Source organism: Lolium rigidum, chromosome 6 (assembly GCF_022539505.1).
Source record: "Lolium rigidum isolate FL_2022 chromosome 6, APGP_CSIRO_Lrig_0.1, whole genome shotgun sequence".
Taxonomy (NCBI): domain Eukaryota; kingdom Viridiplantae; phylum Streptophyta; class Magnoliopsida; order Poales; family Poaceae; genus Lolium; species Lolium rigidum.
The window spans coordinates 241,689,017-241,716,445 of NC_061513.1; the positions used below are offsets into that span (position 1 = coordinate 241,689,017).

A 27,429-nucleotide genomic window follows, 5' to 3' on the forward strand; every position below is an offset into this window, starting at 1 on the left:
CTTTTTTACTTTATTATTTTATTTTTTGTATGTAGTGTTTTAGAATCAATGGGGCACGATTCTGGTGCTAAGAAGCGCAAGAGAAAAGAAAAAAGAACGGATTCTAATTCAATCTCAAAAGTGGGCTATGAACAAGTTTATTATAAAAGAAACAAAAGTGTCTTCCGACAATCAATCAGTTGGTCCTGCAACGGTTGCACTAGATATTATTCCTTACAATGATGGTACAGCTGGTTAGCGGAACGGAGTTTTTCTAAATTGAAGCTATTGAAGTTGTATATGGGAACTATGATGACACAATAAAGACGACAATATCACTTAGAGTGAAATGTTGGAGAAGATTAATTATGAGGACATCATCGAACATTTTATTTTGAAGAACCCTAAAAGAATGATGTTGTTCAAATAAACATTATGCAACCATAAGTGAAATAGGTATGGTTCTTATTATTTTCAATTGTTGTGTAAGATATTAAAACATATACATCATATTGGTTGAACATTTTAATTTTTCTTGTAAAATAGGGCCCCATTATAAACTTTCGCACAGGGCCCCGGATTTTGCCGGCTCGCCCCTGCCTAAATCGTACGTATACTCTAACAGGATTTCATGCCTACATGCCTAGAATATGGTGAGCTCCTACACACCCCCACCCACCGCTTTGTGCAAACTTTTGAAGAATTTTGTAGGGAGGATTTGGATACAGAAAAAACATTTCGTCCCCCAAGCACTGACATTTTATATTTCGGTCCCGCTGATTTTTAGGGAAGCTCCGCCACTGCTCCTACAGGCCACTTGAAGTGGCACGCGGGCTCCTATAGCTACAAGGGTATACTCTACCATAACCTTTATTTTGGTTAACTATGACACCGTAGCTAAAGTACGGACTAATGTTACCTACTAGTGTATACACAGGTTTCAATCCATCAATGGTGTTGGAAGGTGATCGGAGAAGCCCCCATTCATTGAAGAAAAGATGTGCCGGTGTTTTCTTCTCATTTCTCTCTTATTATATTTGAATCAACCAGGAAACACCACACTATTAAGAGGGGTGGTCTCGATGAGCTTGATGGAGATGTTGCCAAAGCCATACATACACATCCTACCATGTATTCTTCACACCAAAAAAGTGTTGAGAGGTATAGTTGATCCGAGGAATACATCGTTTGAGCTAAGTCAAGAGCCCGCCGGCTGGACAAACCCTGGCGCCGGCCAGGTCGGCATGCAGCCCGGCATGCCGGATGCTGTTGTCGGGTAACCCGACATGAAGCCCGACATACCGGGTGCTGCTGCCGGGCAGCCCGGCCTGCCGGGTATGGTGTCGGGTGACTCGAATCTGTCCTAAACGGCTCTTTTTCTCGAGAGGACTATATAAACCACTCATTCTTCCTTGAAGGGGTAGGTTGACCAGTCCCAAGATCTGAAGATATTTCTCTCTACACACACTCCATTGTTGAGCTCCAAAAGTTTGATATCTCCTTCCTCCACCAACCAAACTCAAATCTCTTTGGGGAAAAGCTTGAGGAGGCCTAGATCTACGATTCCACCAAGCCAAATCTCATTCTCCCTTGAGTTCATCGAGCAAGCTTATTGCTCTTTGGTTTGTGGAAACCCTAGGCGGCTAGGGTCGCGAAAGCATCCAGGTTGTGGATTTGCTCCAAGAAGAAGTTTGTGAGGGTTTGGAGACAACCTTTAAAGTCTACCACGAGTGAGCGAGCTATTCCTTCGTGGGATAGGCTCCGGAGAAGAGGTGAGCCTTTGTGGCGTTGAAAAATCCTTCGTGGGATCCCACACATCTCCAACGTGACATACCCTTAATGTGTCTTCTTCCTCCCCCTCTGCACCGCCATGGAAGAACTATGTGCCTCCTCGTCGACCTGTCCGCCGGCCCTAGCCTAACCACCGTCTCCCACCACCTCTCTCTCACACACACACACACACACACACACACACACACACACACACACACACACACACACACACACACACAGAGACACGCACACACAGAGACACGCACACGCACACACGCACACACACACGCGCACACACACACGCACACACACACACGCACACACACACACACACACACACACCCACACGCACACCCACACGCACACGCACACGCACACAATATCCAGTGGCCGACGACACCCCTGCTAACCCTAAATCCGGCCGCCGTTGACACCCCCGCACCCTCAGCCCTAAGAACCGCACGCCCGCCTACGAGGGGCACGCAGCGAGGCCGGTCGGCGCCGTGTTGAGCTGTGTATAGAATTTGTCCACGGAACGCGTGGGCAACCAAGCATGCCGTCTAAGACACTTTGGTGATTCACACTAGCTTTTGCACCACCACTACTACTATAGTGAAAATATCAACGAGCTACATTTGTCTAGGGATTTGACATTTGTACTTGCATTCTATTATCTAACCACGACCAACCCGTGACCCAAGATACGAAGTCAACAATAATCTTATGGCCAGCGATTATATTCTCTAAATATTAGCTTGACGGGAGGAAAAAATCATGATAGGCTCTAAGCTAGTCTCTCTATACGGTGTGCTTCAATTAATAAAAATCACACCGTAGAGGATTCTTTTTTTTTTTTTTTTTTGCGAAATCACCGTAGAGGATTCCTTATGGTACAGTTGTCAAAAGGAAAAAAAAAATCGTGAAGCTAGATCCAAAGTCACGGGACGATCGTTCCTGCCATTGCCAGCAAGAATGGACGGAGTCCTAGCCAGTCGTACTATGAAGCTCCCTCGCCCATGGATCGATCTTATCTGATCTGAGTCTGGCCGATAAGCACACAGCCTGATTAGATAAAAATTAACGGAGTGAGAGGGAGTGGTAGTAGTACAGCTACATCTATGCTGCCGACCACGCCACCTCGGATCGCCGTCGTGGCGCTGGCCGAGGCCAATCACCGGCGTGGTCCCCGGCGAGGCTTGGCGCACTGGCAACATGTGCACCGCCGCGGCCAGCGTGCCCCCGGCTCGATCCATCAAATTTAATTCCCAGCTTAATCGCAAGTGGCGACGCATAAACTACTCTGATCGTCTACCACTACTATACTGATCATCGTCTCCCTGTCGCCATCCGGTACGGCGATAGAATATAGGCGCCGATCGGTGCCCGGTCAGGGAAGCCTCATGGGGGCCACGCCGCGCCGTGCTGCGACGCGGCCGGCCGGACGCGAGGCGTCGATCTCCGGGGCGCGGCGGCCTGAGCGGTGACCGCGGCGCGCGCGCGCCCGAGCAGCGGCGAGCAGCGCTGCTCACGGCGACGTCCCATTGGCCGGCAGGGCAGCACGTGCTCGCGCGCGCGCCTTGAGGTGCGGTGGCGATCTTGGGGGGAGGGCGGGAGCACGTTGTGGCGTTCTCGGGCCGGGCGGTTATTGCACGGGCCACCACGCCGGAGTGCACCCAGGCAATGGTGCGCCGTGTTTTTATCTGCTTCTGTCGATTGATTTCTCGGCCTTTTCTCTTTGCAAATGGGACGGTTGCATCTGGTCTGGGGAGATGCAAGCAAGATGCACTACCGCTGGGTTGTTATGATCTCGGTGCTCCCAGTGACGTCATTGCATGTGTCTTCAGATGCATGTGTGTGGGCTAGACCAAATGTGTATCTTCGATATAAAAAGAAAAGAAACATCTGCACTACACTGGCAAATGTTATTTTTTCTGTATGTTTGCCTCTTTTTTAAATTGGTGGACAAAATGGAGACCGCGAGCCACTTGCTCTCTCCTCTATCGATAGCGGCGCTAAGTTACTATCGCCATAGATGTAGGTTGCACTTACACGACAATATCACCCCATTTTTAGCGAGCATAATGCAATGCTATTGTGCTACTTGACAATTAATATCGATTCGACTTGTTTCATTTTTTTTTGTCTTTTCACTACCGAAGATGTTGCATAGTTAGACGCCACTTACATGTAACTAGGTCCACAAAGTTTAAGACTTGGTTTGGAAATATCACCGACCGACTAGCTAGTTGGATGGATCAACTTTATATGATATACGCAACCCAGTGCTTTGCTATGGAAGATGCAAGCAAGATGCACTGCAGCTGGGTCGTTGTGATATGGGTGCTCCCTCCGAGTGATGTCGTAGCGTGTGCCTTTAGATGCATGTGTGGTGGTTTAGAGCAAATGTGCACATATCTTCGACCAAAGTTAGTCTAATGAGTTTGCAAAAATAAAAGCATATGCACTACACCATCAAATATTATCTTCTGTGGTATCCCCCCCCTTTTAAATTCATAGAGAAAATGGAGACCGTGAACCACTTGGTCTCTCCTCTACCGATAGCAACACCAATATATTCTAACGAGTACGAACCACAGATGTAGCACTTACTTACGCAAAAATATTAACCCATTATTACAAAAAAAAATCACACTCGTTGGACCACGCCAAATTCAATATAACGAAAAAATACATCTCTTCATATTTTTAGCGAGCAACCAAATAGGAAATTAATATTGATTCAACTTGTTTTTTTTTTGTATTTTCACTACCAAAGATGTTGCATAGTTAGACGGCACTTACATGTAACCAGGTCCACAAAGTTTAATTTTCAATATGACCTTGGTTTGAAATATCAGCAACCGCCTAGCTAGTTGGATGCATCAACTTTATATGATATATGCAAACCAAGTGCTTTGCTATTGAAGATGCAAACAAGATGCACTCCGATGGGTCGTTGCGATATGGGTGCTCCCTCTGAGTAATGTCGTAGCGTCTATCTTTAGAGGCATGTGTGGTGGTTTAGAGAAAATGTGCACATATCTTCGACCAAAGTTAGTCTAATGATTTGCAAAAAAAAAAAGCATGTATATGCACCACACCATCAAATACTATCTTGTGCAGTATTTTCCCCTCCTTTTAAATTCATGGAGAAAATGGAGACCGTAAACCACTTGCTCTCTGCTCTACCGATAGCAACGCTAATATATTCTACTGAGTACGAACTGCAGATATAGCCCTTACTTACGCAACGACATTAACCCATTATTTCTCAAAAACCATACTCGTTTGACCATGCCAAATTCAATATAACAAAAAAAAATACATCTCTTCATATTTTTTAGCGAGCACTATGCGGTGTCATTGTGCTACCAAATGGAGAATTAATATTGGTTCAACTTGTTCTATTCTTTTTTTTATTTTCACTACCAAAGATGTTGCATAGTTAGACGCCACTCACATGTAACCATGTCCACATATATTTAAGTTTCAATATGACCTTGGTTTGAAAATATCAGCAACCGACTAGCTAGTTGGATGCATCAACTTTATACTATGATATAGGCCACCCACTGCTTTGGTATTGAAAGAATCACAAGAGTTGTTTAATAACTACTACAACCACCATGGACATGGCGGACGTATTGTGCATTAGTATGTGCTTTAATTTTCTCCCACAAAAATGGAGGTCCGAAGACATCAAAGCGTACGTGATTCAACCGTGTTGTTTAGTTCTTTGCATCAGCAAAAAATAACACCATTTCTACCGGTGACATCATTTGCTAACGAGATATAAGCTGGTCAACGCTCACATATCACTTAGTATAACCCTAATTTGGCGATGACAATCTTCAAAACGAACACCTTGCAAGATTACCAAATATGCCACCATGTATATTATGCTCCACACGTAGATTGATCGTAAAACTAACTACACGTGGTAATGCTTAAACTTTTTAAATAAAAGGAAACATGATACAAAAAGAGTTGAACTGACTAAAAGGTAAACTAGACATGAGGAGCTGCAACCCTACGATTGTGCAGCATCCCATGTTGGATAATAAAATATTTCGATGTATTCTCCAATCGTGTAGATACCTCCATAAAGATATTTACGCACTACACATGGTTCATCTCAATCATAAAATGAACCCATGATGGTAAAGAAAATTAACAAATCATGTATGCAGCACACTTGCCCGCCTGTGGGGGTAGATTCTGGGAGCCCCCTAGCAAATGGAAACATGGAATAGCATCGCCACCAATCCTGACATTTCTGTGTGCGACGGAGGTGGTGGGGGCCCCAGCGGCAGCGGGACGCCGCAGCAGATCCCCGAGTCCACTTGTCCGCGCCATTATCTTAATATTATTCCGGTCCACTACCCGCCACATCTCGCCCACCAGCCACATTTGATCCTCCCCTCCCCCACATATGGCACCCCGGCTCCCCCTGCCTCCCCTACTGCTCTCCCCGTCCCGTCGCCGCCTCCTCACACGCCGCCGCCGCGCCGCTGCCTGAGCCCGCGCGCGCACGCGTGTGTTCCAGCACAGAGCGTTCTGCTATGGACATCGACCCGTCCTCCGCCGCCCACGCCGACGGCGGGGGCGACCTCTGGCCGTTCGACTCGCTCACCACCTCGCTCCTCTTCTCCTCCTCGCCGCCGCTCCACCCGCTGCCCGTCACGTCCTCGTCCTGGATGCTCACGCCGCAGTCGCCGCTCTGGCTCTTCGACGACCGCCAGATGATGCCCATCGAGGTCGGCCCCGCGCCCGCCGCGGAGGACACCAGTATCCCCGCGCCCGCCGCCGCCGAGGACGTCCACCGAGCCCGCTCCGGTAAGCTCTCGCTTCACTTCCACTTCACCTGGAATCACCTGCCGCTTCATTTTCGGCTCCCCCGCGATTTGGAACGATTCGAACACAAGTTGTTTCGGTTACACCCGAGTTGGGAGGGATTGACCTGGAATGGCGTGGCAGGGAACGCAGTTCAATTCCCTGTCACTGCCTCTCGATCCATATGAATCCCACTCTCAAACCCAAGTGGCATAGGGTGGTTCGTGATTTTGTTCGGTCTACCATTTGTTCCCTGGAATCTGCCTGCCTGCTCCAAAGCTGGAACAGCGCGGCAGATGGAATCTACAGCTGCTATCCTAGTCGTTAGCACGCTAGCCTTTATCTTCGCTGTACGATCCGCGAAGTTTCCGACCTTTGTGTTTGACTTTTTTTTTTGCGCCCCCTTTATTTTCCCTTTCGAGACCATGCGCGCTTTCGTGCCTCATTTTGCCACGTTCCTTCGTTGCCTATGATTCGGCTCATCGATTTCTCGAGTAATTAGAATATTTCTATTTGCTAGCTCAACAACAAGGGTGAAATGCTGTTTTCTATGGTTCGGCTCATGGATTTCTCAAGGAATTAGAGTATTTCTACTTGCTAGCTCGACAACAAGGATGAAATGTTGTTTTAGCTTTTGCTGCAATGAGCCAATGATATGGCAGCGGCGTTTAATTAGTGTAACTACGTGGGGTATGCATGTGGTGGGGTTTCCAGTGTAAATGATTGGGAATACTGGTTGGTAAGCTAATTGGATTCCACTACGAGATTGGAGTACTTGCTAATTACAACTTTATATACTATATGTATACAGAAAGGGCGGGTGTCATTTTCTTTGTTGCCAGAGTCATTTACTTTACCTGGTGCTGTAATCTACTTTTCCCGGTGTCCCTTATTAGTGGTGGTATGAATATGATGCCTCTAAAGTGTTCTCGGGTAATTAGTAGATTCAGTGGTGGTATGAATATGATGCCTCCAAAGCGATCTCGATCATTATCAAAAGAAAAAAAAGCGATCTCGATTATTTAGTTAGATTTAGTTTTGGTGGGTTATGACGCCATTGGCAATTCTAGATTGTATTCAAAGTTGAAGATGTTGGATAAGGCCTTACTTTGTCCCATTACGTTATTAATATTTAGAAGGGGGACAATGATATGTACTTTACCTATGTGCTAAATAAACTAGGAGTTCTCCATTTCGCTGGCTGGTTTCTCAGGAAATGCCTTTCGATTGATGATAGAATGTGTGGCACTGTTAATTTGTTTCACTTTACTCTATTAGCGCTGATGCATCACAGTTAACAAACTTGGTGGCTCTCAGAAACGTATTGTCCATTCTTGAAATAAGTATTTGCTTGTCGCATATTCACATTAAGCGCAAAGTTCTTGACTGAATGGGTGGATGATCATAGAAAAAATGCATTGCTCATTTAATTAGGAAGATTATTCTTTTATTTTGTATATGTTCTTAGCCTTATTCCCTCACAATATTGATTCTCTTCTTCTAACTAGGGAATTCGGATACGCCAAGTAAGACGGTCGAACGTCTTAACAGCAAATGGCAGTTTAACCTATCTCTGCATGACGATAGCACAAACAGCTCTTGTTTGTTCAAGGAGAAGCTTACGCATGCTCTCAGGTGCTTCAAGGACTCAACCGATCAACACCTGTTGGTCCAGGTTTGGGCACCGGTTAAGAGTGGAGATCGCTATGTGCTCACTACATCAGGACAGCCATTTGTACTTGACCACCAGAGCATTGGGCTCCTTCAGTACAGGGCTGTATCCATGATGTACATGTTCTCAGTAGATGGAGAGAATGCTGGAGAGCTTGGGTTACCTGGGCGTGTCTACAAGCAAAAGGTGCCTGAGTGGACACCGAATGTGCAGTATTATAGCAGCTCTGAGTACCCACGCCTTAACCATGCCATCAGTTACAACGTTCATGGCACTGTTGCCTTGCCTGTTTTTGATCCTTCTGTTCAGTCATGTGTTGCTGTTGTTGAACTTATAATGACATCGAAGAAGATAAACTATGCCGATGAGGTCGATAAAGTCTGCAAAGCTCTTGAGGTTAGCATTTCCTTTTGCCTGTTGTATTTTGTGTATGTCACATGAGCTTTCAGGTGACATTGCTTGGATATGTGGATTGTAGACATTATATCCTTAGCCACCAGCTGTAGCACCCATGAGCGCCCACCTCTTTTACTTTTTTGTAATATTATTTCTTCTATATGCAGGCAGTTAATCTTAAAAGCACCGATATATTGGAGCATCCAAATGTCCAGGTTAGCATTCAATTAATAGGGACAATGCACTTCTGCCGTTTCTACTGCACGGGTGATTGATGTGTTTCTTTGTTTCTCATGTACTCAGATTTGTAATGAAGGCCGTCAATCAGCCCTGGTGGAAATACTGGAGATCCTGACAGTTGTATGTGAAGAGCACAAGCTTCCTTTAGCACAAACCTGGGTCCCTTGCAAGCATCGAAGTGTCTTGGCTCATGGTGGCGGTCTTAAGAAAAGCTGCCTGAGCTTTGATGGAAGTTGCATGGGGAAGTCTGCATGTCAACTAGTGATGTGGCATTTCACGTGGTTGATGCTCACATGTGGGGATTTCGAGATGCCTGTGTAGAACATCACCTGCAGAGGGGACAAGGAGTTTCAGGGAAGGCGTTTATCTATCACAGACCTTGCTTTTCAAAAGATATCACTCAGTTCTGTAAGCTGGAGTATCCCCTTGTGCACTATGCCCGTATGTTTGGACTGGCTGGCTGCTTTGCTATATGTTTACAAAGTCCTTATACTGGTGATGATTATTATATGTTAGAGTTTTTCTTGCCACCCAGTTGTAGAGATGAAGATGATCAAAACGCCTTGTTGGAGTCTATATTAGGTCTGATCAATCAGTGTCTCCGTAATCTAAAGGTAGCTGGTAATGGAGACTCCAACGAAGCTTCTCTTCAACTTAGTAATGTCATAATGATCGAGAATGAAGATTCCAAGACAAATGTGCAGTTCGAGAACCCTGAAGGTTGCTTTCGTGAATCGCTGGAAGATGATACACATGGAGGAACCCATGAGTTTGATAAAGGGAATAGTAAAGTATCCGAGGTACATTTGTTGGCTGACGATAACTCTCAAAATAATGGCGCGTCTGTCTCCAGGCAAAATGGTAGCGCCGCTTCTGATTCTTCGCTGCTTCACAAAAATGGCAAACCCCCTGAAAGGAGACGGGGCAAAGCTGAAAAAACAATCAGCTTAGATGTTCTTCAGCAATATTTTTCTGGAAGCCTGAAAAATGCAGCAAAAAGCCTTGGTGGTACGCCTTTAAATATTTAGCTCTTTAAGTTCACAATTCCTCTAGTTTTGAAGTTCGCAATTTCCTCTAGTTTTTTAAGTTTGCAATTCCTGTAGGTTTGAGGTTTGCAATTCCTCTAGTTTTTATGGCTACATTCAACTTTTGTTCAATTTGAAAATCTAGTTCGAGTATACAAAAAAACAATTAGTTATCTGGTCAGTGCTTATTTCTTTTAAGGCTTAAACGCTAACAGAATGTTGCAGCATGCATATTTGAGCTTGCATGCTGTATCCCTGTTGTGTTGTTTTTCTATTTTTTCGAAAATGTCATCAGTGTAGCTGGCATTTGGGATCTATTTTCATTATTTGTGTCATGTCTCATGACACCATGGATGTGACACTTGTTCCTTTGAAATATAAACATGGTAGATCATAGACTTACTGATGGAGGTTTCAATTTTGGAACTGATTCGGAGGCAGAAATGTTCTCATTTAGCATTCGAAACACATCATGGTAGTGTACGGAAATGTTTTTGACAACTAATAGGCTTCACCAAATAACTCTACTTAAGGAAACGGAATTTGGGCTTGTGAATGAAACATGGTTGTGCATTTTGTAAGCCGGCTTCATATATTTTAAAATCATTTTTGTAGCTGACTTATTTTGACCCGTTTGCTTTTGATCTAAAGGAGAGTTAGATGCATTGAACATCAAATCTTGGAACAGTAATAACAGTAGCAGGGTTGATAATTTGATATTGTTGACATTAGCTAATATTTTTCCTGTTTGACAGTGTGTCCTACAACCATGAAGCGCATCTGCAGGCAACATGGGATTTCTCGTTGGCCATCCCGAAAAATCAACAAGGTCAACCGGTCTCTCTCAAAGTTGAAGCAAGTAATTGAGTCTGTTCAAGGCTCAGATGCTGCATTTAATCTGACATCTATTACAGGCCCTCTTCCAACTATTCCTGTTGGCCCTTCATCAGATTCTTTCAATATAGAGAGAGCAAGTCAAAGTAAAGCAGAACTTCCAAGTCCTGTGGTTGACGGTGACAGAGATTCATCTTTACAGAAGTCACAAGAAAACGGTAGCCATTTTGGTGCACTCATGCCCCAGCAAAGATTTGTAGACGCTAGCAATAATGTCCAACTTGAAGCAGACAAAGCTTCTCACTCAAGAAGCTCGTCGGGAGAAGGCAGTATAAATTCACGTACTTCGGAGGGTTCATGCCAGGGAAGTCCTGCAAACCAGACATTCGTTTGCCAGCCTATTGCTTCAACTTTCTTGGAACCACAGTTGAATCTGCAAGGGTTCACAAAAGAGCCTTTCGAAGAAGTAGAGCTACCACTTTCTAGGATGCCCATCGAGGATTCTGGTAGCTCCAAAGATTTGAATAATCTCTTCACTTCAGCAATTGACCAACCAATATTAGCTCCTCGCGGCAATTTTGGGCCAATGCAAAATTCAAGGACTGTGACAATTAAGGCGAGTTTTAAGGAAGATATTATAAGGTTCCGCTTCCCATGTTCAAGCAGCGTTATGGGACTGAAAGATGAAGTAGCCAAAAGGCTGAGGATGGATGCTGGCATGTTTGATATCAAGTATCTGGATGATGATCATGAGTGGGTGAAGTTGGCTTGCAATGCGGACTTGGAAGAATGCATGGAGATCTCTAGGCATTCTGGTACCCATGTCATCAGGCTATTAGTTAGCGATATTGCGGCCCACATTGGTAGTTCTTGTGGAAGCTCCGGTTGATACATGGGTTCTTAACTTCTTTTTTCAATGGGTATGTACGGGTTCTTGTTCCATGGAGTCAGTTTCACCTGTTGTTAAGCTAGTCCTGTCCTGTTGCTAGATAGCATTAGCAGTTTTACTGTGTTCGATTACATTACCATTTTTGTTGTACGAATATGTGTAACTCTGCAAAACGCACGTGTTATCAATGCTGTACATATTTAGCACGTGGCGCTGGTAATTCTGGCAGTACAGTTAAAACCGAAGTTGTTGTAATATGACTGTTTGTTGTCGTTCAGAAATTGGACAGTTTTGGAAAGTTAGTTTCCTTTTACTCATTTTCAGTTACCCTCGAGTTTGAGCTCTTCTCTGATTATTTGGTTCATCGTTCCCTGTTGTAAAGTCTTAATTATTCTTTTTTTGCTTTTTCGAGTAATTTGTATCTTATCCAGTAGTGCTATACAGATTCTAGGTCTGCTACTACACTAATATAATTGTTGGACGCTGGTGTATAAAATCCAGCTGCTAATAGTAGATGACTTTTTTTTCCGACAACTATAGTAGATGACTTGTTCATCCTGCACTGCTCAGGAATTGTTGTTACATTGGCATCACTCTGTTATGTGGCTGCTAGGGTTTGGGAGGGAGAGAGAGGGCTGCGAGGGCGCGAGAGGGCCGGCCGAGGGCCTTGCCCACGGCCGGTGGCAAGAGAGAAGGGATTTCCTTCTTAATTCTTGCTTGATTAGATTGATACATCTCCTCTCCATATATAGAGAGGTTTACTTGACTCCGAGCAAGCGCTTACTTGACCCCTAAGCAAACCATAAGACTAATGGGCCCAGGCCCATGATGTACTCTAACACTACACCCCACCTGGACATGCAGCTCGTCCTCGAGCTGCAACCTAAACAAACCATGACTCGACGCAACACAACCCTAAGAGCATCCCCACTCGTTTGGGCTCCCCACGCCCAAATCCGGCGAAATTTAGCGCCGGATGGATGTAGTTTTTGGCCTGGGGAGGCCCATTTTTCCAGCCGCGAGCCCATGGACGCGCACCCACCGCGTGCATAGCGACGGCGCGAGCCACCGGGAAGGGCAATCGTCGGAGTTCCCTCGACGCATTGAACCGTCGCGAAGTGGACCGGAGAGCCGAAACGACTCGTCGGGAACGGTCGAAGTGGCCTCGATGCGAGAACCGCCGTAATGGAGCACGAACTCCGCGGAAGAGCAACCGCCGCTCTCTTCGTCGAGAGACCTACATATACGGTTTCCGACGGCCGACGCCATTCATCCGTTCTCTCGTCACCATCCTCCGTCAACCATGAGCGATATCTCTTGGCCACTCGGACACCGACAGCGAGGGAAGCCGCCCGGATGGCGCCATTGGTGGGATCCAGCTGCATCGTCCAAGCAGCGACGATTCCCCCCGCCGGCCAGCGAGGACGAGTGGGACGACGAGGAGGAGGACGAAGAGGCCGTGGAGCAGGCCGAGGAGCAGGCCGAGGAAGAGGCCGAGGAAGAGGAGGAGGAGCAGGAGCAGGAGGAGGAGCAGGAGGAGGAGCAGGAGGACGAAGAGGCTGATGAGGACGACGACGAGGAGGACTCAACTTCCTCCGACTCGGAGGACTCAACTTCCTCCGACGAGGAGGTGACGAGCCGGAAGCGTCGCCGCGACGACGATGAGGCGGGGCCTTCTAAGAGGAAGAAGAAGTAGTTTAAGTTAGTTTTAAAGTTTTTATATGTAATTTTTTATGTTTATTCGAATTATATTCGAAATATATATATAATCTATCTATGTTGCACCACTTGAGAGTTCAAAGCTTTCGTTCGACGAGGGTATTGCCGTAGATCGGGAAGACGAGGGTTTTGCCGTAGATCGGGAAGACGAGGGTTTTGCCGTAGATCGGAGGCCATTGTCGCCGAAAAGTTGGGGCCACGCGCGCTTTCGTTTCGTCCGGAGTCCCCGAGCGCTCCCGGGGGCCGGGATGGCGTGGGATCGCCGGATGGATTTAGGCCCAAATCCGGACGAAAACGAGGAACCGGGGGCGCGACTGGGCCGAATTACGCCGTCCGGATGGAAAAAACGCTCGCCGGGGGCCTCGTCGGGGGGACGAGTGGAGATGCTCTAACACCTAAAAACGAGCCTTTTACATCTCGGCTTGTTTTATTACTCTCAACCTGAAATAGACTGGGACACTTTATTGTTGACCCCTGAACATAAAGTGGACACCATCCGCCCGTCGGACGTGCACTTGTACAGCCACCTGGATCCCATGGAAACCAGCGGGACAAAAGGAGCCCGCGCGGCGGCCGGCGACGGAATGTAGTGGTGCTACGCGGTGCGCTCCTGTCGGTGACACCATGCCTTCTCCCAGCCGGATGACTATCGATGACGCAGACTTGGAGGTCGCTGCCCGCGGGAAAAACAGCATGTCCGTCGCCCGTGGGGGAAACCGCACGCCCAAGATCCCCGACGCAGCGAACGAGAGCGAGGTCATGTGCGCAGCGAAGGGCAACTTGGAGGAGTGGCAGCCGCAGACCACGCATCTCCCACACACGCCGACGTGCTAGGAGGCCGCGCGCAGCAGCCTCGCAGCCTCACCGCCGCCGACACGTGGCGGATAGCGATCCAAGCCGAAGCGGTGACGGCGACGGAGGGAAACGGACTCGGTGGAAGGGCATCCCGGGCGGTGTCGATGTAGAGCCCGGGGCCAAGGTCGCTCCCACACCGCCGAAAGGCAGGGGACGGCGTCGGTGGCGGCAGCGAGCCCGCCGCCGCGGTGTTGGCGGCGACGGCAGCTCGCCCACCGAACGGCAGGGGACAACGTCGGTGAGGACAGCAGCTGCAGCCGGCGGCGACTGCCGTTGCTCGTAGCGTCCCGTGGGGAAGAAGGCGGCCGGCTGTCGGAGAAGAGGGACCCTCGGCGCCGAGGTAGGGCCGAGGCCCGAAGATGGTGGACAGCGGCAGCGGGGACTGCAGCAGCCCGGCATCGGGTGGCGGCGACGACAGCAGCATCGTCGGCTGCAGCGGCCCGGCGATCACGGCGGAGGCCGCCTGGTGCGTCGGCTGCCACGGCAGCAGCGCCGGCGGTGGCCTGTAGGGACCGGCCAGGAAGAGGCGGATCTCCTGGACAGCAATGGTGAGATCGCGGAGGGCTGCGGTGATCTCCGACGGGGAGAGAACGGCGGGGACGTCGGAGTGCGGCGGCGGGTGGGAAGAACTCGGTGGAGGGCTGGACATGATCGAACCCGGGAAAGCTGATACCAAGTGTTATGTGGCTGCTAGGGTTTGGGAGGGAGAGAGAGGGCTGCGAGGGCGCGAGAGGGCCGGCCGAGGGCCTTGCCCACGGCCGGTGGCAAGAGAGAAGGGATTTCCTTCTTAATTCTTGCTTGATTAGATTGATACATCTCCTCTCCATATATAGAGAGGTTTACTTGACTCCCAAGCAAGGCTTACTTGACCCCTAAGCAAACCATAAGACTAATGGGCCCAGGCCCATGATGTACTCTAACACACTCATTTTCATATATCGAAGAGAAGCTTCCAGGTTGGAATAGACGCCATTTCTTGGGCAACATATATAGTTCCTTTCATGCCACCTGTGTGAGTTCTGCATGATCAGGGCCTACATGGATGAATGGATGATAACGCAGTTGGCGGAAGACCAAGACCACAGTTTCCAGATGACAGCTCATAGATACAGGAGAATAGTCGAGAATAAACGATTTCTGCAGTTTTATACTAGTAGTATATGCGTGTTGAGGTGTTCCACGTAGAAGTTTGTGCTGGTGCAGCTACTGACACAAAAAAAATCCAAGATTCGGTGAGGAGCTAGTCAGCCAGCACATGGAGGTATAACCTTCAATCAAACTGGAATAAGCACGAGACCACACAACTTCATCTTCCTGATAGAGGCACAAAAGGAGCCATCCACTAAAGAGAACTTTGTTTCAAATCTTTTTCGAATCATTTATAACTAGGATTACAGGTACACGTTTAACAAAAAAAAAAATCATGTATATGCACAGGCCCGGCTAACAACCCAAACGACTGACATCGAAGGCGGGCGTTGCTGTCTTCTCCTGAAGTTTAGTCTAGCTAGAAAGGTTCTGGCGTCTGACATCTTCCTAACAAACTTGGTAAACCGATTCCAATTGTGGAACTCGAACAAGCTTTTGTTCATCCTAACATAATTGAAAGAGAAAGATGTTCCTGAAGTCCCACCAGAGTAGAGCCTCGAGCTTCGTATGACTTGGCTCAGCGATGTATCATCCAGCCTCGTCACAGAATTTTCACCGTTGAGAGGCAGATTACATATTTTAGCGGCAGCCATAAGTTGCCGGAGAGTGCCTTCAGGACTGCTCTGAGAATTGCTTCTTTCTGCATCCCTTAGGTCGAAGCAACTGCAGCACAAGGCAGTTTTGTGTCGAGAGAACATTTGAGCAATAGGAAGATACCCATCTCTTAATAGTGTGTTGTAGTAACCAGCTGTCAGCTCAGATGGGTGTGAACATGTATAGTAGTGCCAATGTATGCCAGAAACCTTCCCTGAGATGGCCACACCGGTGCCAGAAAAGATAGCATCAGCTACCGCACATAACCTCTCTCCGTGAAGAAGAAGCATTCCTGAATACCACTCAAGGAAAAATCGACCATAAGGTGTATTCCAGCATCCTCCATCGGCGCGGAAAAAATTAGTCTCTTCAGGGTTCTGCCGCGTGTCATCTATGCCAGCTGGTCCACCATCTCCCCACTCTTGAATCCCAAGAATCCGTGCACGAGCGTTCAATGATGCTTGCATGAACTGTTGAAGTACAGCAGAACAAACTGATCACAACACTATCTTTTGATGCTAAATTACAATCTGAAGAGCCCTTCAAAAGAGGCATATGATAACACAAAGGAGATTACCAAACCATTTATTGAGGCTTATCCTAAGAAAATGCATGTGCACTGCCTTTTCTGTCTAGTTCAGTATTACTTCCTCAGAAGGATATAAGGTAATGAATAAGCATGTGGCCACCGCTTTGGGCTTTTAGCTCATGACTGGAAACTGGAGCCAGGGCAAAAAGGACAGCTTATTCTTGTGCTCTTGGCCCTGTTTGATTGTTGAATAAACTAAATCCACTCATACACATAGAATCTGATATAAGCTGAACTATGTACCAAGTGGGTTTTAAGACTAAGTTCAAACTATCATATAAATTGGCTCATTACAGAAGTTCTAGTTGCTTTAAACACGGTAAGTGTAAAACCTAAGTCATACACTAGGCCTTGCACTTGGATCGATGATCATATACAGTTATTCTCTTAACATTAAATAAATGTCCATACTGAAGTGATAAGATTATGGATCTTCTTTCACTGCTTACCTTGTCATAACATTGAAATTCCCCAAGTTCAGATGAGCTTCCTGGCTGGTTTAGCTTCTCAGTTGGGCATGATGGATACCTAAGCTCACCTCCTGGGCCCATGCCAACTTGAACTTCCTGAAAGACAACAATTCTAAGGGGATTACAACTTCTTGCTGGTGTAAAATTAGCATGTTGCGCTTAAACACAAAGGAAAGCACATACTGTCACTATGCCCCCAAGATAGTCCTTGAAAGCGTCACGAAAGCTCCTCATGAAGTCTGAATAAGCTTGCATAGGTGATCTTCCCTTCAGAAGGGGAAGAATATCACATCCCAATGAGATGTATTCTTTATTTCTCCGTTGGTACCTATCAGTATATGACAAGTCTGGCATCTTCTCCATCTCCTCAAGCACCCATTGTGGGAGAGGGACCCTGAAGTACATAATTTTTCCAAAAGATGGCACAACTGAGAAATCTTGTTCATAAATGCTTGCGTATTCTCACTTGTCATTATGGTAGCAAAAAGAATGATGAAGTAGCTTGGTTTTACAAGAATAAAGAACTAAACTGAAAAGGCAACACAGTGAACATTGCAGAGTGGAAAAAGGACCAAAGTTTCTTTTATTGAGTGGAATTCTGGCACAATTATATGTGGCTAAAAGATATTTTTAAACTATATTATACTGAATAAATTCTTGAAGTTCAATACTACCACCATATGGTTGGATCATTTCGGAGTGTGACCGCTGAACCATTTGTCATTTCCAGCAACATTTTTCCAATATAAATGGCTGGGGAACGGCACCACAAAAATGCCAGCCACCTTTACTTTTAACAGTTGCATAAACGAGCTACAATTGATATAAGACGGTCATACACCAAGCAACACCCAGTTTTCAAAATTTCAAAGGTTCGTAGCAATTTGGATGGACCCATGGTTCGTATGGGGACTTGGGCCAAATAAGTATGCTAAATGAATAACCGGTTCCTAAGGATTCTTCAGACGCTCGCGGTGATTGACAGAGCTAGATGATTCTGATGCAAGGGGGCAGATATACTAAGAGTTGAACATCAAATAGAGCTAAAATGTAATGTACAATTCTCTTATTCAAAGAGGCAGGACACCAGAGTTAGGATGGCTTTCCGTACCTCCAGGTGCAAGTGTAAAAGATCATCTGTATCACCCATCATAACATTACCTTTGTAGTAATCATTATCGCGATTATCACCACAAAGATGACTAACTTGGTTTTAAGCTTTTAGTCACCTTGAGTGTAAATCTTTATGCTTCATAGGTCATTTGCTCCTTTGTCACCTCGCAGTGGAGACCGGCATGAACCCAGCAGCAGAGCTAGAAAATGAAGCAGGAGCAGTCAATGGAGCAAAAACAACCCAGGAGGAGGAAAAGGAAAGAGTCCAGGAGAGGATATAGTAATAGCTGAGTCCATGCATGTTCTGAGTCCATATTAGGAAGTTCTTGTGTTGGTAAGCAAGTCAAGGTAACTCGTGGACAATGCTATCCTGGACAAGGCGAAGATATGGAAAGCTCACAGGCGCTGCTGCTGCTGCTGCTGCTGCACGCACAGCTTCCCGGCTAAGAGGGAGGCGTTTAGCTTAGCTTAGCACAGTCGAACATTTCTTCTATAGCTTAGCCCTGGTTTCACCTTTTCTTTTGACAGCTTTCTTCTGTTTTCCTTGCTTAGTTAAGCCTTTTCTACTTTCTGGGGGCTATGCTTGATCGAGGGCACAGTGGGTGGTTTGTAAGGGTAGGTTTGGTTTGTAGCCAGAGCTAGCCTGACCAAATAATTGGTACGCCGGTGACCCTGGGCTGCTGCTTGGTTAAGCTCCAAAAAATTGCCTGGCCCACTCCGCTCCATGGGTGGCAGTTCCCTTTGTGCCAAATCGTGGGCGAAGTGAGGGCGGACAAATCCAGCGCCAAAAAATTGGTAAGGCTAAAATTGGTAGGGTGCACTGAGGCTAGAACCAAACACACCATAAATCTTTGCGCTTTCTTTGCACGCTTCTACTACTCCCGGTTTGTCAGGCCTCTCATACAACAGTTTTGTCAGAGCTTTTGTACTCCAGAGTGAAAATACACGAACCTTTAATTTTTCAAGTAGGTACGAGTCCTGCTCAAAGTTGTGAATAGAGCGTGATAACTGCAGCAGAAAAAGAGTTCCAGTGGGAAGTCACCTATGTGTACCAGGCAGCTTGGATGTCTGCAAGGAGTCCTCTAGCAGTAGCACTCTTGCTGGAAGCGTGTCTGAACTCTGAAGTGTCAACTGGACATATGAGGCTGGTCTTTCTGCCGTTTGACAGCTCCAGGGATTGCAGGGACAAGGGAGAAGGGAATAAGTTTGAATTGTATGAGAATTTCATCAAGGGACATTGTTGCCAGCACTTTTTCTACCTTGAGGAGGTGCATGAGGTTGACAAGGAAGGACCTCCCAGACTTCCCAGTGGGATTAATGTTGTGGTCTGAGCCCAAGGAGCAACAAGAGTCAGAAAGGAAAAGAGCAGGGGCTATCCATGGTGTTAAAGTATATGTGGATTGCCCACCTTCTCTCCATTAGTTCGTACGTTTCGTTCTACTGGTTGGTGCATTAAACTTAATGCATGGAGCAAAAGATATCCAGGAGGAAGGTCGCGAAGGGATCCAGAAGAGGCTGAGATAAACTAGAGATAGAGTTATAGTTCAGTGCCAGCCATGTTAGGACTTAGGAGTCCATATCAGGGAGTTCTTGTTTTAGGCAATTGAAGGTAGTCTATATTAGGATTCTCGAAAAAAAAACTAATTGATATAGTGGAGTTAGCTGTAAGTTATTAGGTAAGCATAATCCCTGAATCTTAAGAAAATTTCACATAACTACACTTGTAAGTTTCTAATCACCGGCCAGGGCACCTCCAGTTGTCGATGGTGATCCCATACCACCAGTAAACAATCGCTTACAGAAAGCACAAACAATAACGTAAGGGGCACATATACAAGTTTTTGTGTAAGTTTCACTGAATCTGTTATCGTGACAGTACGGGCATTACAGAATGATACATTTAAGCATAGTGGCAAGCCATACTTGACATAAATGTTATATTAAAAACTTAAAGAGTACATTTTGTTCTCCATATATAGAATATCTGCATATGACGCCATATAGGTGTTAGCATAATGCTCAAGTGCTAGTTTGGCTGCTTACGTGCCACATACTGTTCTTTGGAATAGGTGATACACATTAAGGAAGCTCACAGTGTTAAGATCCACAGTGAAGAAGAGAACAGCGAGACAACTAATATAAACACAAATAGCTTCCCAAATTAAAATGCCATGAACCATAATGACACTTCATGGAGATAAAGTTTAATTCCTTGGAGGGAAATGGCATGTCATGTTTGGAAAAACAAAGCTGTAAACAATAATCATCCTGGTCAATTCTCAGCTTCAGAACATGTTTAGAATGCCAAAAACGCGATAAAATACTTCGTCACTTCTTTCAACAGGCATGTTCACATCAAAACAAAATTTTAAGTTTGAATATCAGAGAATTCTGAATCTTCAGAAAAGTACGATTCCACCCAAGATTGACAGTAGAACATATTAGGACCACATCCTTGGAAGCATTTTACCACCTCCACGGCGCCACTGTCACGACACAACTCTTGGTACTATTTATGAACGTTGACCAAAGGGGGACGACGGATCCCTCCTTTGGCTGTCCGTTGTTAGGTAGAAGATGCCACGTCTCCAGCGGCGGATTTATACGCGCTGGATAGCACCCCTGGATAGCACCCCGTTTAATTTGGTTGCACCTGCGACTCGAACCCGGGTGGGCGAGCTCACCACCGTGAGTTCAAGCGCCACCAAGCCGCGAATGGTTATTTCCTTTCTATTTATGATTCGGTGAGTTATTTCCTCTAGGGTCAGCATGCTGCATAATCTGGAAAGATCTACGCCAACATCTACTCCAACATCCACTGATACACCACATACACAGTTGTGTAGAACACAAAGCAAGTTTCAGATTTGTTAATGCATCACACTCCTGTGGTCATGTATTGCACTGACCTCCTTGAATTCATTATAGCTCAACTGCGCTTGTATAACTAATCTAAACACGCCCATTTTCAATAAAACTTCACAAAATGGGTCCAAAATGCAGCCTTATCCTACACATCTAGCAGGAGAGCTTCAACATGATGTCTCTACACAAACTCAAATATCAACCCATTTACATTCGACACCAAAATTGTTCGGCTCGCAAGCATATACACTACACAGACCCTAACAGTGGAACAGCAAAACAGATAAGACATGGAGGCGAGGAGCGAGACGCACCAGAACGGGTCCTGCGGGCCGGCGCCGCATTGGTGGAAGGCGAGAATGGCGCGCACGCGGAGCCCGTAGCGCCGCGCCATGGCGGCGAGGTCGAGGTACCCCGCCCAGTCGTACTCCCCGGGGCACCCGCGCTCCACGAGGCCCCACCACAGCTCCACCGCCACCCCCGTCACCCCGGCGCTGGCTAGCGCGGCGAGCGAGGCCGCCATGGCGCGCCTCCGCGCCACGCGGCCCCCGGGCCCCACGGCGTCGGCCGGGAGCGTGACGTACACGGGCGCCCCGGGGGGCGTGGTGGGCGGCGGAGGCGGCGAGACGTAGTGGATCTCGCCCCCTCCCCCGGCCCCGCTGCTCCCTCCAGTCCCGTAGGAGGAGGAGAAGGAAGCTGACGACGATGAGGAGGAGGAGGAGGCCGCCACGCGGATGAGTGGAGCGCGGCGGAAGCGCAGTCCGCGGCAGGGCACGGCGGAGAATACGGCGAGGGGAGGATGCGGCGGCGCGGTGATCGCCGCCATTGGAGTGGTTCTCAGCTCCGCGTGCGCGTGTTTCGCTCGCGAGCGCGGTGATGGCGACCGCAGTGGCTTGTAGCGCCGGCGCCCCAGTGGTCCGAGAGCAGCTTGGCTGGAGCTTCCCTCGCCGTCCTTTTGTTCCGTTTGGGAGGCTGGTCCGCCGGTGTTCCGCTACGCTAAACAACGGACGGTTTCAGTTAACCGGAGTGTCAGATCTTTTCAGGCCCCCTTCCCCAAAGGGGTTTCAAGAGTTTTGGTGGGTTTTATCTAGACCATCTCGAGCGACTCGATGTATTTCGGTTATAAAAATAACCGTACGAGCACAAGCTCGTTTATATTGGGTGATCACGAACGCGAAAATGGCCTTCAGCCATCGCTTGCATGTCTCACGAGGCTCACTCACCTCGTTTCGCTCGGGGCCGGCCTTTGGGAAGGTCAGCATTTCCCTAGTTCTACCAAGGTATCCTCATAAAAAAAGTCGGCACAAAGCCATCAATTCATCTTGCCCGTGGGATATAAAAGATCTAGATCACAACGGAACTCCCCTCCGTCCCATGGTGGGCATAAAACTCGATACGCAAAGCTTGAACCCAAAATACTTGAGCGTGAACCCGAGAAACCCGAAAACTTTTCGGGTAGCAGTTTTGGAAACCCGAATTTTAGTAGTAAAATCGGGTGTGTACTCATGCTACCCGAATTAGGCAAAGCCTATTTGATGATTAACGCGAAGCGAACCGAGTCCACGGGTATCTCTTCCGGCGTTATAGTTTCTAAACATGCCGACCTAAGTAGATCCAAGGTGTTGTTGTTTTTCTGGTTTTAGGAGACTTCTTTTCGTTTTGGCTTCTTAGCTTTCGGTCGGGTTTCATGCGATAAAAATCTCATGCGATAGCGATTCCAGTAAGAAAAATAGCCACTCTTTAGCATTCCACAGTTATTTGCCCAGCAAGTGCTCAATTAGCTCCTCGTCAAGAAGTGCCTAGGTACTTCTTGCTATGTTACATTCGAGTAAAGAATACTGCCATGAGTCAGCTGGTGAGTGGCATGGCGACATTCACATGTATCAGCCATGCTTCTTGCGTACAAATTCGTCCCAGTTGGCAAGGAGGACCAGTGTTGTTGTTTTGTGTGTGCTCCTCTTTTCCGTTTTTTTTAGGAAAAACACACTTTATTAGGCACGCGAGCTGCATCATCAAAAACCTCCCAGTCCCCTTCGGTACCTTGGTAAGGAAAAGAGTGCATCAGAAACTCGCTGCTCGACGATCACAGGTTCATTCCAATCAGCTAGAATATTTGTACAAAAACCCTCAGGCGGTCCATTGAGCCACACACAACGGCCCGGTTCATCGTAGATAGCGCTCCTCGCTAAAGCATGCGTCTCCTTGTTCGAACTCTGTCATTCGTGGATGAACACCAGCTCCTGGAAAATCTTCTTCACCTCCACGATTTTCTCGAACTATGTGAGACAAAGCTCCCATAGTGCCCCTCTCCGAACTTCTCACCACGTTAGAGCAGTCGGTTGCCACCCGAACCCTCCTCAGAGAGAGGTCGCCACGCGTAGCACACGCTTCTCGGCATGCAAGCATCTCCGGTGGTCTCCGGGTCGGTGCTACCGGGGAACACAAGTGATGATCCTCCTATATACTCTCCTCGAGCACTTCTAGCGATCGCATCCACTGCCCCTTGCCCATTGTTTTTGCCCACGGCAACGTCGACATTGATCTTCACATGACCCTACGGAGGTGGGATCCAACAAGGTGCAATAGCTGTGACAGCCATAAATATGGCTTTCTTTTCTTGCTTCTTCAAATATGCAAGGTCCGCGATGAAATTATGCACAAAATAATGCATAGACAAAGGGATCTGAAAGATATTTTCGTTAATGGCTTTCCTCCTGGCGTGCCAAATCGCCCAAAGAGTCACAAACACTATGACATGATCATCGCTATTCAGGGTTTCAATCATATTTGCTATCCAAGCTCTAGCGTCCCCTTCATATGTCGCACTCATGTGTTCCACTACCCCTTCATCAACATGCCTCCACACACCACGGGCCATGGCACAGTCAAGAAAAGTGTGTCGACAACACCGCAGAGTTGGCATTGATCCGTCTCTGCCATTCCTGAACGGTGACAGTCGTCATTCATTGGCGCCGAATGCTTCGAGAGCCTCCACAAAAACATGCGAATCTTGGCTAGCACACCTGCGTTCTCCAAAGAGACTTCCATTCCCGAGCTATCTTCTCCCATTTGAGCTCGTGACTCTACTGTCTAGCCACGCCTCCCTCTTCTCTCTTGTAGTGATCAACATACGGTACGCTGCCTTGACAGAGAATTCTCCATTTCGATCATAGTGCATTGCAATGAGATAGAGATGAAGGATCATCAATGGTAAGCTCAACGTCAACATTGCAATTTTAATCACCACTCACCATATCATTACCTTGTGTATTGACACATGATACGTCTCCGACGTATCGATAATTTCTTATGTTCCATGCCACATTATTGATGATATCTACATGTTTTATGCACACTTTATGTCATATTCGTGCATTTTCTGGAACTAACCTATTAACAAGATGCCGAAGAGCCGCTTGGTGTTTTCTCGCTGTTTTTGGTTTCGTAAATCCTAGTAACGAAATATTCTCGAATTGGACGAAATCAACGCCCGGGGTCCTATTTTGCCACGAAGCTTCCGGAAGACCGAAGAGGAGTCGAAGTGGGGCCACGAGGCGCTGCCACACTAGGGCGGCGCGGCCCGGGCCCCGGCCGCGCCGACCTAGGGTGTGGGGCCCTCGTGTGGCCCCCGCGTTGCCCTTCCGCCTACTTAAAGCCTCCGTCGCGAAACCCCCGATGCACGAGAGCCACGATACGGAAAACCTTCCGCAGACGCCGCCGCCGCCAATCCCATCTCGGGGGATTCTGGAGATCTCCTCCGGCACCCTGTCGGAGAGGGGATTCATCTCCCGGAGGACTCTTCACCGCCATGGTCGCCTCCGGAGTGATGAGTGAGTAGTTCACCCCCGGACTATGGGTCCATAGCAGTAGCTAGATGGTTGTCTTCTCCTCATTGTGCTTCATTGTTGGATCTTGTGAGCTGCCTAACATGATCAAGATCATCTATCCGTAATGCTATATGTTGTGTTTGTCGGGATCCGATGGATAGAGAATACTATGTTATGTTAATTATCAAGTTATTACCTATGTGTTGTTTATGATCTTGCATGATCTCCGTTATTAGTAGAGGCTCGGCCAAGTTTTTGCTCTTAACTCCAAGAGGGAGTATTTATGCTCGATAGTGGGTTCATGCCTCCATTGATATCCGGGACGAGTGACGGAAAGTTCTAAGGTTGTGGATGTCTTGTTGCCACCGAGGGATAAAACATTGATGCTATGTCTAAGGATGTAGTTGTTGATTACATTACGCACCATACTTAATGCAATTGTACGTTGCTTTGCAACTTAATACTGGAAGGGGTTCGGATGATAACTCTGAAGGTGGACTTTTTAGGCATAGATGCAGCTGGATGGCGGTCTATGTACTTTGTCGTAATGCCCAATTAAATCTCACTGTACTTATCATAACATGTATGTGCATTGTTATGCCCTCTCTATTTGTCAATTGCCCGACTGTAATTTGTTCACCCAACATGCTTTTATCTTATGGGAGAGACACCTTGTCGTTGCCTAATCGACGGTACCTCGGAGGAGGGATCCTCACGAGGGGGAGAAGAAGTAGGGGCCATAGGGCGGAGTGCACACGGGACGGTGGTACGCGAGTTACCCAGCTTCGGAACACACGCACGATGACGGGGCCTACTGCTGCTTGTCCGGAATTATCACGGGCGCTTTCGCGTTGTTACAATGAGTTGTGGTTGTGCCTCTAGGGCTCCCAGGATCCGGCTTATAAAGGCGCACGGATCTAGGGTTTACATGAAGAGTCCTAGCCGGATTACAGATAGCCTAACTACGGTACAATGTCTTGTCGTGTACTCCACGGATCCGCCTTCCATATACGTCGTACTGGATCCGGGTTCCTCCTAATGTCGGTACGGATCCGGCTTACTGATCCTGGGCCGGACTTCTTCCTTCATGATCAACAGCAACTGGGCCGCCCGATGGGCCACATGCCTCATCACCATCTGTGGGCCACCCGGGCTTGCCGGATCTAGGCACTGTCGATGGTACACCCATGAAGTATACCCACAACAGTAGCCCCCAGAGTTCTCCGAGTTTCACCTGCTGTTTCCGCCTCACTAGTCCATCATGGTCTCCGACAATATTGGTAACGCGGAGAAACTTGAAGAACTCCAACTTCACATTTTCTTCTTTTCCCGACTTTTAGTCGGAAAATGCTCCCATCCTGCGGGACTTCATCCATCGACGGTTCTGGACACGTTTCCGAGTTAGTTCCCTGCTTATGAATGAGAGCTTTTTATCTTCACGCGATTACCCGGAATCTTTAAAAGACTCAAACGGTTCCGCCAATTCTGGCGCCATTTTCACGCGATTTTTGCGGTAACTTATCTCTAGCCATTTTTACCGTTTAGGGTTTGGGACACGTGTCACGCATCCAACGGTGCGACGCTTGCGTTCCGACCACAGGATGCGGAGCACGAATCTCGTCCCGCCGGCCTATAAATATCCGCCGTCGACGCCTCAACCCTCATTCACCCCCCTCTTCACCTCTCTGCCAAGCGCCGCCTCGAGCTCCTTCTCCGCCGTGCCGGAATTTCGCCGGAGCTTCGCCGGAGCCGCTTCGCCGCCGCGTCGAGTTCATCCTGTTCTTAACATCAGCGAGCCACCGCGCGGAAACCTCGTCGCCGGCGACTCCGACCACCGCAGAAGCCATTACGTTAAGTTCTCGAACCTTGCTCTCGCGCCGTAGTTGGTAGGGATGAATTTGGGGAAGACGATGCTGGATCCGACTAAAGAACGTTTTTCCGCAATCTTTTTTACATCTTCAGATGTCTTCCACGACTCCGCCTCCTACCAGCGAACCGATCATGGCGACACCCATCTCCTCCGCTCCGCCTCCCTTCGTCCCAGTCCAGCTGGATCCCACTAAGGATTTCGGCAAGGACACCGAAGGCACCTCAGCTATTCCGGAGAAAGCCTCCGAGGCGGAGAAGAAAGCGGAAGAGGCTGCTACCAAGAAATCCAAAGCCCGCCAGCGGGATTCGGAAGCCAAAGGGAAATGGTGGCCCTGCACCACCACAGAGACTAAGCTGCAGAACTTGGAGGGAGAAGGCTTCTTGCAACCCGGAAGCTGGAGGACAACTCCGAATGCCTTAGCTCCGGTCCCCAAGACGACGAGATGGTGCGACGAAAGCGCTAGTGGAGCGGGGCTTCTCATTTCCGCCTTCGGACTTCTTCCTGGAAATCCCGAAGGCTTATGGGCTCCGGCCCACAACATCTCGCCGAACGGCGTGCTTGCGATCAGCAATCACGTCACCTCTGCGAGGGCCATCTCCGGGTAACTCCCGAGCTTTCCCTGTTTCAATACTATTTCACTTGTCAAGAAGGAGAGGATCCGGCGGTCCACCGAGCTGGCGACATGCGGAACCATCACCTTCATGATCCGCCGGAGCCGCATCTATCCCCACACCGAC

At 47.8% G+C, this 27,429-nt stretch overlaps 1 protein-coding gene and 1 pseudogene across 1 annotated transcript; one reads left to right on the forward strand and one right to left on the reverse strand.

The window, feature by feature from the left end:
- Nucleotides 1-6,280: 6,280 nt before the first annotated feature.
- LOC124668331 lies at nt 6,281-11,939 on the forward strand (annotated as a pseudogene).
- A 3,561-nt stretch (nt 11,940-15,500) lies between these two features.
- On the reverse strand, nt 15,501-21,869 carry LOC124665157 (beta-amylase 1, chloroplastic-like). The gene is made up of 4 exons (XM_047202559.1): nt 21,310-21,869; nt 17,201-17,411; nt 16,997-17,113; nt 15,501-16,428 (listed from the first exon to the last, which is right to left on the reverse strand). Exons 1-4 carry the CDS (start codon nt 21,819-21,821, stop codon nt 15,637-15,639), a joined length of 1,632 nt encoding a protein of 543 aa, XP_047058515.1. The 5' UTR covers nt 21,822-21,869; the 3' UTR covers nt 15,501-15,636.
- Nucleotides 21,870-27,429: the final 5,560 nt, after the last annotated feature.